Source organism: Oncorhynchus nerka, linkage group LG27 (assembly GCF_034236695.1).
Source record: "Oncorhynchus nerka isolate Pitt River linkage group LG27, Oner_Uvic_2.0, whole genome shotgun sequence".
Classification (NCBI taxonomy): domain Eukaryota; kingdom Metazoa; phylum Chordata; class Actinopteri; order Salmoniformes; family Salmonidae; genus Oncorhynchus; species Oncorhynchus nerka.
Window position 1 is genome coordinate 104,718,271 of NC_088422.1, and position 19,868 is coordinate 104,738,138.

A 19,868-nucleotide genomic window follows, 5' to 3' on the forward strand; every position below is an offset into this window, starting at 1 on the left:
TGGGACAGTATTGCTCTAAAAACAGGTTTAAGTGAATCTGGGATTCAGGAAAACATCAAAGTGGTTACCACCACATTTGTGGTGGTAACCAGCTGAGGGATGTGACTGGAGAAATGGAACCACTCTAAAATGTAGAGACAGATCTATGGATGTAAGGACTGACCGTCCACGAGCTCAACATGATAGTTGTAACTATGTTCTTCCAATAGCCAAGAGATGAACAGGACTTGGATGATGGCAATGTGAATCTAGTCTTACCTTGACGGGCCTCTTGAGTTCCTTCCTGGTGAAGCGCATGACGATGAGAGCGAGAGCTGTGAGGCCGTAGAAAGCCCACAGGGCGAAACTGAAGTAGTTGATCAGGGTGTTGATGTCTGCTGGGATAATGTAGAATACGGCCAGAATACCCTACAACCACAACAACAGAGTAAACTGAAGCAGCACATTTAAGGAACTTGAGAAAAAAATAACTTTATTTCTTGGTATTTCATTACTTTAACAGAACGTTTCCTAAAAGTAGAAACAGTTACATTTAATTTCAGTAATGTTCTAGGAACGTTCTTCAACTGGTTTGACATTGGGAATGTTCTCAAATAGTTCAGAGAACATTAAGACACATCGTTCTTATATGGGAATTTCAGTATGTTTCAGTGAACAGTGAACAGTTGGGGCCAATTAAATCTTAAAAAATGTTTCCTGTGAACAAACTTAAGATAAATTGATAGTTCGGATTACATGATGTCAAGGTCATATTTTTGCATATTCTGTTCCAGGTAAAAGGTTGTTCAGGTTCATTTAGATCTGTGGACCATACGTTTTAAATGGCTCAGAATATGAGCATTCCAAGAGTTGTTTATATTTACAAAGATAGATCAGTCCTTTCAGGAGCCCAGGAAATGTATTTATAAATCCCATCATAGGATGGTTCGGTAGTTGCATTTCCCAAGGGACTCCAGAGGCCAGCTGACCTAAGATGTAAATACAGAAAAACAGATTAATGGTCATGTATATATGTCTTTGAGCCTGGTAATGTACATGTGTCTTTGAGCCTGGTAATGTACATGTGTCTTTGAGCCTGGTCATGTATATGTGTCTTTGAGCCTGGTAATGTACATGTGTCTTTGAGCCTGGTAATGTATATGTGTCTTTGAGCCTGGTAATGTACATGTGTCTTTGAGGCTGGTAATGTACATGTGTCTTTGAGCCTGGTAATGTATATGTGTCTTTGAGCCTGGTAATGTATATGTGTCTTTGAGCCTGGTAATGTATATGTGTCTTTGAGCCTGGTAATGTATATGTGTCTTTGAGCCTGGTAATGTACATGTGTCTTTGAGCCTGGTAATGTACATGTGTCTTTGAGCCTGGTAATGTACATGTGTCTTTGAGCCTGGTCATGTATATGTGTCTTTGAGCCTGGTAATGTATATGTGTCTTTGAGCCTGGTAATGTATATGTGTCTTTGAGCCTGGTAATGTATATGTGTCTTTGAGCCTGGTAATGTATATGTGTCTTTGAGCCTGGTAATGTACATGTGTCTTTGAGCCTGGTAATGTGTATGTGTCTTTGAGCCTGGTAATGGATATGTGTCTTTGAGCCTGGTAATGTATATGTGTCTTTGAGCCTGGTAATGTATATGTGTCTTTGAGCCTGGTAATGTACATGTGTCTTTGAGCCTGGTAATGGGTCTTTCAGAGCTTGGAATGTTCTCAAAGCATTACAGTCCATGAGGCTTGCAAGCTGAAGAACACCATCATGTGGCAGCATGTGGCGGTGCTTTGCTGCTGGAGGGACTGGTGCACTTCACAAAATAGATGGCATCATGAGGCAGAAAAATACGTGGATATATTGAAGCAACATCTCAAGACAACAAATCAAATTTATTTGTCACATACACATGTGTAGCTGAAGTTAATGCGAGTGTTGTGAAATGCTTGTGCTTCTAGTTCCGACAATGCAGTAATAACCAGCGAGTAATCTAACTAATAATTCCAAAACTTAACTTAAAGTTTGGTAAAGTTTGTTAATGTTTTGTTGTTGTTGTAATTTACCCCTTTCCCCCCCCCAATTTTACGATTTTGTCTCATCGCTGTAACTCCTCAACGGGCTCGAAGTTCAAGTCATGCATCCTCTGAAACATGACCCGCCAAACTGTGCTTCTTAACACCCGCTCGCATCTGGACCTAAAAAACGACTTTCCTCAGAACCTCCGTCTATTATATTATATATATAATTATATATTATAATATCTTACAAGCTTCTTCTGAAACTAAAAGCATCCTTTTTCTAGACGAGACAAAATCGTAATGAAATCGCCTGTAGAACCCGCACCGAGTGAGCTACAAACTGATGTGTCTCCAGTATCCTCTGTCTGGCTGCCAGATGGTAATGATTCATCACTCCAGAGAACGCATTTCCACTGCTCCAGAGTCCAATAGCGGTGAGCTTTACACCACTCCAGCCGACGCTTGGCATTGCGTATGGTGTTCTAAGGCTTGTGTGCGGCTGCTCGGCCATGGAAACCCATTTCATGAAGCTCCCAACGAACAGTTATTGTGCTGACGTTGCTTCTAGAGGCAGTTTGGAACTCAGTAGTGAGTGTTGCAACCGAGGACAGAGTATTTTACTTATACACACTGAACAGAAATATAAATGCAATATGTAAAGTGTTGGTACACAGCTGATTCAAATAATGAACTGATCATCAATCATCTTCTTGTATAGATAAATATAAAGTGATGGGTCAGGTTATAGGTTAGTCCACTGGGGGGCAGTAATGTAATGTATAAAGTGATGGGTCAGGTTATAGGTTAGGCCACTGGGGGGCAGTAATGTATAAAGTGATGGGTCAGGTTATAGGTTAGGCCACTGGGGGGCAGTAATGTATAAAGTGATGGGTCAGGTTATAGGTTAGACCACTGGGGGGCAGTAATGTATAAAGTGATGGGTCAGGTTATAGGTTAGGCCACTGGGGGGCAGTAATGTATAAAGTGATGGGTCAGGTTATAGGTTAGACCACTGGAGGGCAGTAATGTATAAAGTGATGGGTCAGGTTATAGGTTAGACCACTGGGGGGCAGTAATGTATAAAGTGATGGGTCAGGTTATAGGTTAGACCACTGGGGGGCAGTAATGTATAAAGTGATGGGTCAGGTTATAGGTTAGACCACTGGGGGACCTAATGTATAAAGTGATGGGTCAGGTTATAGGTTAGACCACTGGGGGGCAGTAATGTATAAAGTGATGGGTCAGGTTATAGGTTAGACCACTGCGGGGCAGTAATGTATAAAGTGATGGGTCAGGTTATAGGTTAGACCACTGGGGGTGATGGGTCAGTAATGTATAAAGTGATGGGTCAGGTTATAGGTTAGACCACTGGGGGCAGTAATGTATAAAGTGATGGGTCAGGTTATAGGTTGGTTAGACCAGGTTATAGGTTAGGGGGGCTAATGTATAAAGTGATGGGTCAGGTTATAGGTTAGACCACTGGGGGGCAGTAATGTATAAAGTGATGGGTCAGGTTATAGGTTGGTTAGACCACTGGGGGGCCTAATGTATAAAGTGATGGGTCAGGTTATAGGTTAGACCACTGGGGGGCAGTAATGTATAAAGTGATGGGTCAGGTTATAGGTTAGACCACTGGGGGGCAGTAATGTATAAAGTGATGGGTCAGGTTATAGGTTAGACCACTGGGGGGCAGTAATGTATAAAGTGATGGGTCAGGTTATAGGTTAGACCACTGGGGGGCAGTAATGTATAAAGTGATGGGTCAGGTTATAGGTTAGACCACTGGGGTGCAGTAATGTATAAAGTGATGGGTCAGGTTATAGGTTAGACCACTGGGGGGCAGTAATATATAAAGTGATGGGTCAGGTTATAGGTTAGACCACTGGGGGACCTAATGTATAAAGTGATGGGTCAGGTTATAGGTTAGACCACTGGGGGGCAGTAATGTATAAAGTGATGGGTCAGGTTATAGGTTGGTTAGACCACTGGGGGGCCTAATGTATAAAGTGATGGGTCAGGTTATAGGTTAGACCACTGGGGGGCCTAATGTATAAAGTGATGGGTCAGGTTATAGGTTGGTTAGACCACTGGGGGGCAGTAATGTATAAAGTGATGGGTCAGGTTATAGGTTAGACCACTGGGGGGCAGTAATGTATAAAGTGATGGGTCAGGTTATAGGTTAGACCACTGGGGGGCAGTAATGTATAAAGTGATGGGTCAGGTTATAGGTTAGACCACTGGGGGGTAGTAATGTATAAAGTGATGGGTCAGGTTATAGGTTAGACCACTGGGGGGCATAATGTATAAAGTGATGGGTCAGGTTATAGGTTGGTTAGACCACTGGGGGACCTAATGTATAAAGTGATGGGTCAGGTTATAGGTTAGACCACTGGGGGGCAGTAATGTATAAAGTGATGGGTCAGGTTATAGGTTAGACCACTGGGGGGCAGTAATGTATAAAGTGATGGGTCAGGTTATAGGTTGGTTAGACCACTGGGGGACCTAATGTATAAAGTGATGGGTCAGGTTATAGGTTAGACCACTGGGGGGCAGTAATGTATAAAGTGATGGGTCAGGTTATAGGTTAGACCACTGGGGGGCAGTAATGTAAAAAGTGATGGGTCAGGTTATAGGTTAGACCACTGGGGGGCATAATGTATAAAGTGATGGGTCAGGTTATAGGTTAGACCACTGGGGGGCAGTAATGTATAAAGTGATGGGTCAGGTTATAGGTTAGACCACTGGGGGGCAGTAATGTAAAAAGTGATGGGTCAGGTTATAGGTTAGACCACTGGGGGGCAGTAATGTAAAAAGTGATGGGTCAGGTTATAGGTTAGACCACTGGGGGGCAGTAATGTATAAAGTGATGGGTCAGGTTATAGGTTAGGCCACTGGGGGCAGTAATGTATAAAGTGATGGGTCAGGTTATAGGTTAGACCACTGGGGGGCAGTAATGTATAAAGTGATGGGTCAGGTCATATGTTAGGCCACTGGGGGGCAGTAATGTAAAAAGTGATGGGTCAGGTCATATGTTAGGCCACTGGAGGGCAGTAATGTAAAAAGTGATGGGTCAGGTGATATGTTAGGCCACTGGAGGGCAGTAATGTATAAAGTGATGGGTCAGGTCATATGTTAGGCCACTGGGGGGCAGTAATGTAAAAAGTGATGGGTCAGGTTAGGCCACTGGGGGGCAGTAATGTATAAAGTGATGGGTCAGGTCATATGTTAGGCCACTGGAGGGCAGTAATGTATAAAGTGATGGGTCAGGTCATATGTTATGCCACTGGGGGGCAGTAATGTAAAAAGTGATGGGTCAGGTTATAGGTTAGGCCACTGGAGGGCAGTAATGTATAAAGTGATGGGTCAGGTCATATGTTAGGCCACTGGGGGGCAGTAATGTAAAAAGTGATGGGTCAGGTTATAGGTTAGGTCACTGGGGGGGCAGTAATATATAAAGTGATGCGTCAGGTTAGGCCACTGGGGGGCAGTAATGTAAAAAGTGATGGGTCAGGTTATAGGTTAGGTCACTGGGGGGCATAATGTATAAAGTGATGGGTCAGGTTATAGGTTAGACCACTGGGGGCAGTAATGTATAAAGTGATGGGTCAGGTTATAGGTTAGGTCACTGGGGGGCATAATGTATAAAGTGATGGGTCAGGTTATAGGTTAGACCACTGGGGGCAGTAATGTATAAAGTGATGGGTCAGGTTATAGGTTAGGCCACTGAGGGGCAGTAATGTATAAAGTGATGGGTCAGGTTATAGGTTAGGCCACTGAGGGGGAGGCAGTAATGTATAAAGTGATGGGTCAGGTTATAGGTTGGACCACTGGTGGGCAGTAATGTATAAAGTGATGGGTCAGGTTATAGGTTAGGTCACTGGGGGGCAGTAATGTATAAAGTGATGGGTCAGGTTATAGGTTAGGCCACTGAGGGGCAGTAATGTATAAAGTGATGGGTCAGGTTATAGGTTAGGCCACTGGGGGGGAGGCAGTAATGTATAAAGTGATGGGTCAGGTTATAGGTTGGACCACTGGTGGGCAGTAATGTATAAAGTGATGGGTCAGGTTATAGGTTAGGTCACTGGGGGGCAGTAATGTATAAAGTGATGGGTCAGGTTATAGGTTAGACCACTGGGGGGCAGTAATATATAAAGTGATGGGTCAGGTTAGGCCACTGGGGGGCAGTAATGTATAAAGTGATGGGTCAGGTTATAGGTTAGACCACTGGGGGGCAGTAATATATAAAGTGATGGGTCAGGTTAGGCCACTGGGGGGCAGTAATGTATAAAGTGATGGGTCAGGTTATAGGTTAGGCCACTGAGGGGCAGTAATGTATAAAGTGATGGGTCAGGTTATAGGTTAGGCCACTGAGGGGCAGTAATGTATAAAGTGATGGGTCAGGTTATAGGTTAGGTCACTGGGGGGCAGTAATGTATAAAGTGATGGGTCAGGTTATAGGTTAGACCACTGGGGGGCAGTAATGTATAAAGTGATGGGTCAGGTTATAGGTTAGCCCACTGGGGGGCAGTAATGTATAAAGTGATGGGTCAGGTTATAGGTTAGACAACTGGGGGGCAGTAATGAATAAAGTGATGGGTCAGGTTATGGGCACATTATTCTATTTTTAATTCTGCAAGCTTTGTCAAGTTGGTAGTTGATCATTGCTATAATATATAATGTAATTTATCAGACACTTTTATCCAAAACGACTTACAGTCATTCATGCAGACATTTTATGTATGTTTTTACCTGGGAACCTTCTGTCTTTGCACTGCAAGCACCATGCTCTACCAACTGATGTGCAGAGATTCTCAACACGATTTAAGTCCAAACTGTAACTAGGCCACTCGGGAACATTCAAAGTCTTCTTGTTAACAACATCTTAAGGGTCCGCCCCTTTTTTTCATTTTTTGTCTAAAATCACATTCCCAAATCTAACTGCCTGTAACTCAGGCCTTGAAGCAAGTATATGCTTGGTACCATTTGAAAGGAAACACTTTGAAGTTTATGTAAATGTGAAAGGAATGTAGGAGATGTACCATCATCTTGGAAATGCAAGAGAAAAGCCATAATGTATTATTCCAGCCCAGGTGCAATTTAGATTTTGGCCACTAGTTAGCAGCAGTGTGTTTGCAAAGTCAGACTGATCAAATGAACCTTTGCATTTCTGTTCAAAATTTGTCCTGGCAAATGTTCTTGTTCCTCTAGGATCTTGCCACTATTCCATGTATTTTTTTATTTTTTTTTTAAACTCCCTAGTCCTTGTCTATGATAAGAATACACATAACATGATGCAGCCACCACCATGCTGGAAGTCTGGTCTGGTGCTCAGTCATGTGACGTGTTCAATTTACCCCAAACATAACGCTTTGTATTCAGGACAAAAAGTTAAGTTCTTAGCCACATTTTTTCAGTTTTACTTTAGTGCCTTATTGCAAACAGGATTCATGTTTAGGAATATTTTTTCTGTACAGGCGTCCTTGTTTTCAATGACATTTACGTTAGTTTTGTGCAGTAACTGCAATGTTGTTGTTAAACTCTGTAACTGTTTTAAAGTCACCATTGGCCTCATGGTGAAATCCCTGAGCGGTTTCCTTCCTCTCCGGCCACTGAGTTAGGAAGGACGCCTGTATCTTTGTAGTGACTGGGTGTATTGATACACCATCCAAAGTTTAATTAAAACCTTTTTGGGATAGGGGGCAGCATTTTCACTTTTGGATGAATAGCGTGCCAAGAGTGAACTGCCTCCTACTCTGTCCCAGATGCTAATATATCAATATTACTATTAGTATTGCATAGAAAACACTCTGAAGTTTCTAAAACTGTTTGAATGATGTCTGTGAGTATAACAGATCTCATATGGCAGGCGAAATCCTGAGAAAAATCCAACCAGGAAGTGGGACATCTGAGGTTTGTAGTTTTTCAAAGCTTGGCCTACCGAATACACATTGAGATATTGGTAAAGTTGCACTTCCTATGGCTTCCACTATATGTCAACAGTCTTTAGAAACTTGAATGAGGATTCTATAAAGGAGGGGCTCATGAGACCTCTTTGAGTCAGTGGTCTGGCAGAGTGCCTTGGTCTCATAACGCGCGCTCCCGACAGAGTTACCTCTCGTTCCAGTGCTTTTCTTCAGACAAAGGAATTCCCCCGGGTGGAATATTTTCATGTTTTATGTTAAAAAAAGATTAAAAAGATTGATTCCATACATAGTTTGACATGTTTCTAACATGTAACAGAAGTTTTTGAGTTTTTGTCTTTGAGTTTTTGCCTGCGCCTCATGAAGATGGATTACTGGGCTGAACACGCTAACAACAAGTGGCTATTTGGACCATAAATTATGGACTTTATGGAACTTTATGGAACAAATCAGTCATTTATTGTCGAACTGGGATTCCTGGGAGTGCCTTCTGATGAAGATCATCAAAGGTAAGTGAAAATTTATGGTGTTATTTCTAACTTTGTTGACTCCAAAATGGCGGATATTCCTCTGGTTGTTTTGGGTTCTGAGCGCCGTTCTCAGATTATACTTTTTCCGTAAAGTTTTTTTGAAAAGTTTCAAAATAAGAGGTTCACCAATTTGTACTATTTTGTGTATGTCCATTACATGAAATCCAAATAAAAATATATTTAAATTAGAGGTTGTAATGCAACAAAATAGGAAAAAAAACACCAAGTGTGATGAATACTTTTGCACTGTATCTCAGACTTACATTGAAGATGAGGGCAGGGGAAGGAGTGTAACGCTTCAGACTGATATAGGACAAGATCTTTACCATGTGACCCTCTCTTCCTGCCACATAGGTCAACCTGAGGTGGGACAGAGCACAAACATGTCAGTTCAAACATAATATTGGCAATATGTTGAACCTGAATTTGGTTTCTTTCTTTCTTTTCACCATTTTTAACTCTGCTTGTGCTCTGTTCTTTTAGAAAAGCAGATTCAATCTGTTAAACACTTTGTGACAACTGCTGATATAAAAAGGGTTTTATAAAATTTGTTTTGATTAAACTTGATTAGCAAAAACAATGTCTTCCTGAAGTTGCCCCTTTACCTGCCGGCTGTGAAGCAGCTCCCATTGGCCGCTCCGAAGGTGGAGAAGACGACAAACACAGGGACTACCCACGACAGGGGGTACAGCACTCTGTCACCAAAAGTCTAAGGGGCAGAAGACGACAAACACAGGGACTACGCACGACAGGTGGTACAGCACTCTGTCACCAAAAGTCTAAGGGGCAGAAGACGACAAACACAGGGACTACCCACGACAGGGGGTACAGCACTCTGTCACCAAAAGTCTAAGGGGCAGAAGACGACAAACACAGGGACTACCCACGACAGGGGGTACAGCACTCTGTCACCAAAAGTCTAAGGGGCAGAAACAAGTCCCTCCGAGGAGACAGGGGGGGGCAATAAATAAAATGTAATTGTTTGTTGTTGAAAGAATGCGTCTTGTTCTTGCTAAGGGAGATATGATGAGCCACACCAATGGCTTCCTCTGTCTCCGCCCCTCTCTATCTCCATGACGACCCTCTTACCACAGCAACAGCGGGAGACTGTAGTAGTTCCGTAGGGGTCATGGCGCTGAAGTAGGCAATGTTGACCAGCACATAGCACAAAGTCACCAAGGGAATACCAATGATAATGGCCAGGGGAAGGTTTCTGTTAGAGAGAGATAGAGAGAGAGAGAGATATAGAGAGAGAGACATATAGAGAGATTTAGAGAGACAGAGATTTAGTGTGAGATAGAGAGACTACAACCAACACAGAGACCAGTGTTAGTGGATTATGTAGCACACAGATAGAGAGAGAGACAGAGAGTTGATTAAACTCTTGTTGTCTCCCTAACAGGAAAGGAGGTGGCGTGTGAATGCCAAGGGAACCCAGACTTCCCCGAAAATCAGACCAATAAAACAAATACAATCATTAAAACAATTTATCTGTGGCTGAATCAATTGAAGTGGCTGAATCAATTGAGATGGCTGAATCAATTGAGATGGCTGAATCAATTGAGATGGCTGAATGGCTGAATCAATTGAAGTGGCTGAATCAATTGAGATGGCTGAATCAATTGAGATGGCTGAATCAATTGAGATGGCTGAATGGCTGAATCAATTGAAGTGGCTGAATCAATTGAGATGGCTGAATCAATTGAGATGGCTGAATCAATTCTTAAGTGGCTGAATCAATTGAAGTGGCTGAATCAAACATTCTCAGAACCTCAAGTGGCTGAATCTATCTCATCAGAGAAATCATAAGCACGAGGGAAACAGCGCCCCTCTGTCTCAGTATGTGTAGCAGATGTATCTGATGCTGTCTGGCCAAAATGAGTATGACATGTTACCGCAGAAGGATTTGATTGATTGATGCCAGCGAGCATTTGACTTCCTTTGACATTTTTTAAAATAAAATAATTAACCAATCAGCATTGAGATGAGCTCAACTGTGGATAGTCCTGGTGCACCAAAACCACCCCACAAGGGAGGCCACTTTGGATTTGGCTTCACACCAATCAAATCACATCCTAGGCAAAACGTCATCATTGTCAGAAAAACTTGTCCGTTTCTGGTCTGCTTGTGTTGATGTCCTGCAGTAGCTAGCTATGGGAAAGCCATATGATATTTAGCTATGTTGAAAGGACTAATTTGTTTCTGGTTAAGTTTGTTAGACTAAGGTTATTATAGGTGAGGATGTTTAAATGGTGCAGGAAGAGCGCTGGCTCCTGTTGTCTTTGTTCTGACTTGTGGTAACTGCTGTTCTAAATCACTAGTTTAGTAAACTGTTAACTGTAAACATTAACTTGCTTGACCGTGCTGCAGGTCAAGTAACTGTTAGTGCGTTCCAAATTTTTATTTCACCTTTATTTAACCAGGTAGGCTAGTTGAGAACAAGTTCTCATTTGCATCTGCGACCTGGCCAAGATAAAGCATAGCAGTGTGAACAGACAACACAGAGTTACACATGGAGTAAACAATTAACAAGTCAATAACACAGTAGAAAAAAAGGGGGAGGTCTATATACAATGTGTGCAAAAGGCATGAGGAGGTAGGCGAATAATTACAGTTTTGCAGATTAACACTGGAGTGATAAATGATCAGATGGTCATGTACAGGTAGAGATATTGGTGTGCAAAAGAGCAGAAAAGTAAATAAATAAAAACAGTATGGGGATGAGGTAGGTGAAAATGGGTGGGCTATTTACCAATAGACTATGTACAGCTGCAGCGATCGGTTAGCTGCTCAGATAGCTGATGTTTGAAGTTGGTGAGGGAGATAAAAGTCTCCAACTTCAGCGAGTTTTGCAATTCGTTCCAGTCACAGGCAGCAGAGTACTGGAACGAAAGGCGGCCAAATGAGGTGTTGGCTTTAGGGATGATCAGTGAGATACACCTGCTGGAGCGCGTGCTACGGATGGGTGTTGCCATCTTGACCAGTGAACTGAGATAAGGCGGAGCTTTACCTAGCATGGACTTGTAGATGACCTGGAGCCAGTGGGTCTGGCGACGAATATGTAGCGAGGGCCAGCCGACTAGAGCATACAAGTCCCAGTGGTGGGTGGTATAAGGTGCTTTAGTGACAAAGCGGATGGCACTGTGATAGACTGCATCCAGTTTGCTGAGTAGAGTGTTGGAAGCCATTTTGTAGATGACATCGCCGAAGTCGAGGATCGGTAGGATAGTCAGTTTTACCAGGGAAAGCTTGGCGGCGTGAGTGAAGGAGGCTTTGTTGCGGAATAGAAAGCCGACTCTTGATTTGATTTTCGATTGGAGATGTTTGATATGAGTCTGGAAGGAGAGTTTGCAGTCTAGCCAGACACCTAGGTACTTATAGTTGTCCACATATTCAAGGTCGGAACCATCCAGGGTGGTGATGCTAGTCGGGCATGCGGGTGCAGGCAGCGATCGGTTGAAAAGCATGCATTTGGTTTTACTAGCGTTTAAGAGCAGTTGGAGGCCACGGAAGGAGTGTTGTATGGCATTGAAGCTCGTTTGGAGGTTAGATAGCACAGTGTCCAATGACGGGCCGAAAGTATATAGAATGGTGTCGTCTGCGTAGAGGTGGATCAGGGAATCGCCCGCAGCAAGAGCAACATCATTGATATATACAGAGAAAAGAGTCGGCCCGAGAATTGAACCCTGTGGCACCCCCATAGAGACTGCCAGAGGACCGGACAGCATGCCCTCCGATTTGACACACTGAACTCTGTCTGCAAAGTAATTGGTGAACCAGGCAAGGCAGTCATCCGAAAAACCGAGGCTACTGAGTCTGCCGATAAGGATATGGTGATTGACAGAGTCGAAAGCCTTGGCAAGGTCGATGAAGACGGCTGCACAGTACTGTCTTTTATCGATGGCGGTTATGATATCGTGTAGTACCTTGAGTGTGGCTGAGGTGCACCCGTGACCGGCTCGGAAAACAGATTGCACAGCGGAGAAGGTACGGTGGGATTCGAGATGGTCAGTGACCTGTTTGTTGACTTGGCTTTCGAAGACCTTAGATAGGCAGGGCAGGATGGATATAGGTCTGTAACAGTTTGGGTCCAGGGTGTCTCCCCCTTTGAAGAGGGGGATGACTGCGGCAGCTTTCCAATCCTTGGGGATCTCAGACGATATGAAAGAGAGGTTGAACAGGCTGGTAATAGGGGTTGCGACAATGGCGGCGGATAGTTTCAGAAATAGAGGGTCCAGATTGTCAAGCCCAGCTGATTTGTACGGGTCCAGGTTTTGCAGCTCTTTCAGAACATCTGCTATCTGGATTTGGGTAAAGGAGAACCTGGAGAGGCTTGGGCGAGGAGCTGCGGGGGGGGCGGAGCTGTTGGCCGAGGTTGGAGTAGCCAGGCGGAAGGCATGGCCAGCCGTTGAGAAATGCTTATTGAAGTTTTCGATAATCATGGATTTATCGGTGGTGACCGTGTTACCTAGCCTCAGTGCAGTGGGCAGCTGGGAGGAGGTGCTCTTGTTCTCCATGGACTTCACAGTGTCCCAGAACTTTTTGGAGTTGGAGCTACAGGATGCAAACTTCTGCCTGAAGAAGCTGGCCTTAGCTTTCCTGACTGACTGCGTGTATTTGTTCCTGACTTCCCTGAACAGTTGCATATTGCGGGACTATTCGATGCTATTGCAGTCCGCCACAGGATGTTTTTGTGCTGGTCGAGGGCAGTCCGGTCTGGAGTGAACCAAAGGCTATATCTGTTCTTAGTTCTGCATTTTTTGAACGGAGCATGCTTATCTAAAATGGTGAGGAAGTTACTTTTAAAGAATGACCAGGCATCCTCAACTGACGGGATGAGGTCAATGTCCTTCCAGGATACCCGGGCCAGGTCGATTAGAAAGGCCTGCTCACAGAAGTGTTTTAGGGAGCGTTTGACAGTGATGAGGGGTGGTCGTTTGACTGCGGCTCCGTAGCGGATACAGGCAATGAGGCAGTGATCGCTGAGATCCTGGTTGAAGACAGCGGAGGTGTATTTGGAGGGCCAGTTGGTCAGGATGACGTCTATGAGGGTGCCCTTGTTTACAGAGTTAGGGTTGTACCTGGTGGGTTCCTTGATGATTTGTGTGAGATTGAGGGCATCTAGCTTAGATTGTAGGACTGCCGGGGTGTTAAGCATATCCCAGTTTAGGTCACCTAACAGAACAAACTCTGAAGCTAGATCGGGGGCGATCAATTCACAAATGGTGTCCAGGGCACAGCTGGGAGCTGAGGGGGATCGGTAGCAGGCGGCAACAGTGAGAGACTTATTTCTGGAGAGAGTACTACTAATTTTCAAAATTAGTAGTTCGAACTGTTTGGGTATGGACCTGGAAAGTATGACATTACTTTGCAGGCTATCTCTGCAGTAGACTGCAACTCCTCCCCCTTTGGCAGTTTTATCTTGACGGAAGATGTTATAATTGGGTATGGAAATCTCTGAATTTTTGGTGGCCTTCCTGAGCCAGGATTCAGACACGGCAAGGACATCAGGGTTAGCAGAGTGTGCTAAAGCAGTGAGTAAAACAAACTTAGGGAGGAGGCTTCTGATGTTGACATGCATGAAACCAAGGCTTTTTCGATCACAGAAGTCAACAAATGAGGGTGCCTGGGGACATGCAGGGCCTGGGTTTACCTCCACATCACCCGCGGAACAGAGAAGGAGTAGTATGAGGGTGCGGGTAAAGGCTATCAAAACTGGTCGCCTAGAGCGTTGGGGACAGAGAATAAGAGGAGCAGGTTTCTGGGCATGGTAGTATATATTCAGGGCATAATGCGCAGACAGGGGTATGGTGGGGTGCGGGTACAGCGGAGGTAAGCCCAGGCACTGGGTGATGATGAGAGAGGTTGTATCTCTGGACATGCTGGTTGTAATGGGTGAGGTCACCGCATGTGTGGGAGGTGGGACAAAGGAGGTATCAGGGGTATGAAGAGTGGAACTAGGGGCTCCATTGTGAACTAAAACAATGATAACTAACCTGAACAACAGTATACAAGGCATATTGACATTTGAGAGAGACACAGCGAGGCATACAGTAATCACAGGTGTTGAATTGGGAAAGCTAGCTAAAACAGTAGGTGAGACAACAACAGCTAATCAGCTAGCACAACAACAGCAGGTAAAATGGCGTTGACTAGGCAACGGGGCCGACGGATAAAACAAACAAGCAGAATGGAGTACCGTGATTAATGGACAGTCCAGCGTGCATCAGCTATGTAGCCAATAGATCAGTGTCCAGGGGGCAGCGGTGGATGGGGCAGGGAAGCTGGACTGGCGAGTGTTATCCAGGTTTAAAAAAAACTAACAATGACTAAATAACTTGTAGCTAGTTAGCTGGTTAGCTTCTGGAGGTTCTTGAGTGTGTTCTAAAAATTAAAAATAATAGCGATTCCGTATCACATTGGGTGAGGCAGGTTTCCGGAAGGTATAAACAAATTAAAAATCAAAAAGATTTTTAATGTTCCTTACATAGTGCACTACTGATGACCAGGGACCATCGGGGAACAGGGCGCCATTTTGGACTTACCCTAAATGTCAGCTGTATGGACACTCACCTGTTTGGGTTTTCCAGCTCCTCTGTTATAAAGTTCAGCTGATTCCTGAGAGACAACACGTGTTTATAGAACCACGTATAAACAGGTTGGGTTGACATTCAAAACAGAAATCCCCAATGATACCCAACCCCCAGCTTAGTGCAATACTTTGACTGGAGCACTATGGGCCCTGCCTAGAGCACCAAAGACCCTGACTAGAGCGTCACGGGCCCTAACTCGAGCACCACTGGCCCACTGACTAGAGCACTATGGGCCCTAACTCGAGCACCACTGGCCCACTGACTAGAGCACTACGGGCCCTGACTAGAGCGCTACAGGCCCTGACTAGAGCGTCACGGGCCCTAACTCGAGCACCACTGGCCCACTGACTAGAGCACTACGGGCCCTAACTCGAGCACCACTGGCCCACTGACTAGAGCACTACGGGCCCTGACTAGAGCGCTACAGGCCCTGACTAGAGCACTACGGGCCCTGACTAGAGTGCTACGGGCCCTGACTAGAGCGTCACGAGCCCTAACTCAAGCACCACTGGCCCACTGACTAGAGCACTACGGGCCCTAACTCGAGCACCACTGGCCCACTGACTAGAGCACTACGGGCCCTGACTAGAGCGCTACAGGCCATGACTAGAGTGCTACGGGCCCTGACTAGAGTGCTACGGGCCCTGACTAGAGCGCTACAGGCCCTGACTAAAGCGCTATGGGCCCCCCTTGACTAGAGCACTCTGGGCCCTGACTAGAGCGCTACGGGCCCTGACTAAAGTGCTACGGGCCCTGATTAGAGTGCTACGGGCCCTGACTAGAGCGCTACAGGCCCTGACTAGAGTCCTACGGGACCTGACTAGAGTGCTACGGGCCCTGACTAGAGCGCTACAGGCCCTGACTAGAGTGCTACGGGCCCTGACTAGAGCGCTACAGGCCCTGACTAGAGTGCTACAGGCCCTGACTAGAGTGCTACGGGCCTTCACTAGAGCGCTGCGGGCCCTGACTAAAGCGCTATGGGCCCCCCTTGACTAGAGCACTCTGGGCCCTGACTAGAGCGCTACGGGCCCTGACTAAAGTGCTACGGGCCCTGACTAGAGCGCTACGAGCCCTGACTAGAGTGCTACGGGCCCTGACTAGAGCGCTACGGGCCCTGACTAGAGCGCTACGGGCCCTGACTAGAGCGCTACGAGCCCTGACTAGAGTGCTACGGGCCCTGGTCAAAAGTATTGACCTATTTAGGAAGTAGGGTGCCATTTGGGATGCAGGTGTAGTCTTACCACCCATCGTAGGCCCAGAGCCCGTTGTAAAACGCCAGTCCAATGGATCCAAAGGAGGTTGAGGCTCCTTCAAATGGGTTGGACAGATTCTCAGTGTTTCCTGGACACAAAGAGTGTACACACTACCGTTCAAAAGTTTGGGGACACTTAGAAATGTCCTTGTTTTTTAAAGAAAATCACATTTATTGTCCATTTAAATAACATCAAATTGATCAGAAATACAGTGTAGGCATTGTTAATGTTGTAAATGACTGTTGTAGCTGGAAACGGGTGATTTGTTATGGAATATCTACATATTAGGGGATAGGGCTCTGGTCTAAAGTAGTGCACTATGTAGGGAATAGGGCGCCATAGGGCTCAGGTCTAAAGTAGTGCACTATATATAGGGAATAGGGTGCCATAGGGCTCTGGTCTAAAGTAGTGCACTACAGTGCCTTGCGAAAGTATTCGGCCCCCTTGAACTTTGCGACCTTTTGCCACATTTCAGGCTTCAAACATAAAGATATAAAACTGTATTTTTTTGTGAAGAATCAACAACAAGTGGGACACAATCATGAAGTGGAACGACATTTATTGGATATTTCAAAAGTTTTTAACAAATCAAAAACTGAAAAATTGGGCGTGCAAAATTATTCAGCCTCTTTACTTTCAGTGCAGCAAACTCTCTCCAGAAGTTCAGTGAGGATTTCTGAATGATCCATGTTGACCTAAATTACTAATGATGATAAATACAATCCACCTGTGTGTAATCAAGTCTCCGTATAAATGCACCTGCACTGTGATAGTCTCAGAGGTCCGTTAAAAGCGCAGAGAGCATCATGAAGAACAAGGAACATACCAGGCAGGTCCGAGATACTGTTGTGAAGAAGTTTAAAGCCGGATTTGGATACAAAAAGATTTCCCAAGCTTTAAACATCCCAAGGAGCACTGTGCAAGCGATAATATTGAAATGGAAGGAGTATCAGACCACTGCAAATCTACCAAGACCTGGCCGTCCCTCTAAACTTTCAGCTCATACAAGGAGAAGATTGATCAGAGATGCAGCCAAGAGGCCCATGATCACTCTGGATGAACTGCAGAGATCTACAGCTGAGGTGGGAGACTCTGTCCATAGGACAACAATCAGTCGTATATTGCACAAATCTGGCCTTTATGGAAGAGTGGCAAGAAGAAAGCCATTTCTTAAAGATATCCATAAAAAGTGTCGTTTAAAGTTTGCCACAAGCCACCTGGGAGACACACCAAACATGTGGAAGAAGGTGCTCTGGTCAGATGAAACCAAAATTGAACGTTTTGGCAACAATGCAAAACGTTATGTTTGGCGTAAAAGCAACACAGCTCATCACCCTGAATACACCATCCCCACTGTCAAACATGGTGGTGGCAGCATCATGGTTTGGGCCTGCTTTTCTTCAGCAGGGACAGGGAAGATGGTTAAAATTGATGGGAAGATGGATGGAGCCAAATACAGGACCATTCTGGAAGAAAACCTGATGGAGTCTGCAAAAGACCTGAGACTGGGACGGAGATTTGTCTTCCAACAAGACAATGATCCAAAACATAAAGCAAAATCTACAATGGAATGGTTCAAAAATAAACATATCCAGGTGTTAGAATGGCCAAGTCAAAGTCCAGACCTGAATCCAATCGAGAATCTGTGGAAAGCACTGAAAACTGCTGTTCACAAATGCTCTCCATCCAACCTCACTGAGCTCGAGCTGTTTTGCAAGGAGGAATGGGAAAAAATGTCAGTCTCTCGATGTGCAAAACTGATAGAGACATACCCCAAGCGACTTACAGCTGTAATCACAGCAAAAGGTGGCGCTACAAAGTATTAACTTAAGGGGGCTGAATAATTGTTGTTGATTCTTCACAAAAAATACAGTTTTATATCTTTATGTTTGAAGCCTGGAATGTGGCAAAAGGTCGCAAAGTTCAAGGGCGCCGAATACTTTCGCAAGGCACTGTATATAGGGAATAGGGTGCCATAGGGCTCTGGTCTAATGTAGTGCACTATATAGGGAATAGGGTGCCATAAGGGAAGCAGTCAGAATGTGTAAAGTACCAACCTTGTGCCAAGAGGACGATGCCCGCCACTATGATGACCAGGATGATGAGAAGCTTGGCTGCAGTGAAGAAGTTCTGTACATAGTTGGCTAGCCTCACACTGAGACAGTTCATCGACACGATCAGAACTGGAGGGGGAGGAAGAGGAAGGAAGAAGAGGAGGAATATTTTATTAATCCATATGAGACAGAAGTTGGTTTTCTGTTGTAGTCAACCACTCTGACACACACACACACACACACACACACACACACACACACACACACACACACACACACACACACACACACACACACACACACACACACACACACACACACACACACACACACACACGTGTATGAGGCTGGAACTGTGGGCATCTACTAGTGTCCTGCTACTGTAGTGCCCAGTGAGCAGTTTAGGGGTTAAGAGACTGGTGAGCAGTTTAGGGGTTAAGAGACTAGTGATCAGTTGAGGGGTTTAGAGACTGGTGATCAGTTCAGGGGTTAAGAGACTGGTGATCAGTTTAGGGGTTAAGAGACTGATGATCAGTTTAGGGGTTAAGAGACTGGTGATCAGTTTAGGGGTTAAGAGACTGGTGATCAGTTTAGGGGTTAAGAGACTGGTGAGCAGTTTAGGGGTTAAGAGACTAGTGATCAGTTTAGGGGTTAAGAGCCTCGGGATCAGTTCAGGGTTTAAGAGCCTTGCTCAAGTGAACAACAACATTTGATGGTTTCTAAGATACTATAGGAGCAGGAGGCGGGAGCAGGAGGCGGAGGAGGCGGGAGGAAGAGATGGAGGAGGAGGAGACAAGGAAGAGGAGGAGAAAAGGGGAATAGGAGGAGGAGGAGAACACAAGGCAGGAAGAGGACGGTGGGGGGCCAAGTCATGACTTTTTAAAATGCATCTTTACTCGATCCCAGGCATCCTCTCTTCTCAAAAGGCATTGGAGGAGAAGGTCAGAGGGGAGGGACCTTGGATCTTCTCCTCCAATACGATGCAAGGAACACAAATTTAGCAATGGAGCAATGGTTTTTAATTCAGTCCACTCTGGAAGTGCATGCCGATTGTTTTCTATTAAGATTTTTCATAATTCAAGAAAGATTCACACTCACATATGCACACTACAGCCAGGCACTTGGTGACCACAATGGGAGGAGTGCATCCTGGGTAGAACGGTGTGGAGGTGTACTCTGCGAAGCTCAGGGCGATGATGGCGAAGGCGGAGGGCTGTAGGACCATGATGGTGCTCCATGAGTAGATGTAGGCCATCACTGAGCCATAGGCCTCCATCAAGTACACATATTCCCCTCCAGACTTAGTGATCATGGTGCCCAGCTCCGCGTAGCACAGCGCCCCTGCAGGCAAACAGGCAGGCTCAGAGACAGACAGTTAGTTGACACAAGACCTGCTGCTGCTTCAGGGGATTTCCTATCAATGTGTCCAATTAAGACCTAGACAACCAGGTGAGTTCCTAACTAATCAATTAAGACCTAGACAACCAGGTGAGTTCCTAACTAATCAATTAAGA

At 45.1% G+C, this 19,868-nt stretch overlaps 1 protein-coding gene across 3 annotated transcripts in view; it reads right to left on the reverse strand.

Annotated features, from left to right (window-relative positions):
* Positions 1-19,868, reverse strand: part of slc7a9 (solute carrier family 7 member 9) — a 98,112-nt gene that overhangs the window by 1,608 nt on the left and 76,636 nt on the right. For 2 of the 3 annotated variants that reach the window (XM_065012501.1, XM_065012500.1), the window contains 7 exons: positions 19,453-19,695; positions 18,358-18,483; positions 16,289-16,388; positions 15,028-15,072; positions 9,544-9,667; positions 8,718-8,814; positions 259-408 (listed from right to left, as the gene is read on the reverse strand). In XM_065012501.1, coding sequence (XP_064868573.1) covers positions 259-408; positions 8,718-8,814; positions 9,544-9,667; positions 15,028-15,072; positions 16,289-16,388; positions 18,358-18,483; positions 19,453-19,695 — 885 coding nt within the window. Of the gene's footprint in view, positions 1-258; positions 409-8,717; positions 8,815-9,059; positions 9,164-9,543; positions 9,668-15,027; positions 15,073-16,288; positions 16,389-18,357; positions 18,484-19,452; positions 19,696-19,868 lie in introns of all 3 variants that reach the window. The other variant, XM_065012502.1, reaches the window with a different exon arrangement.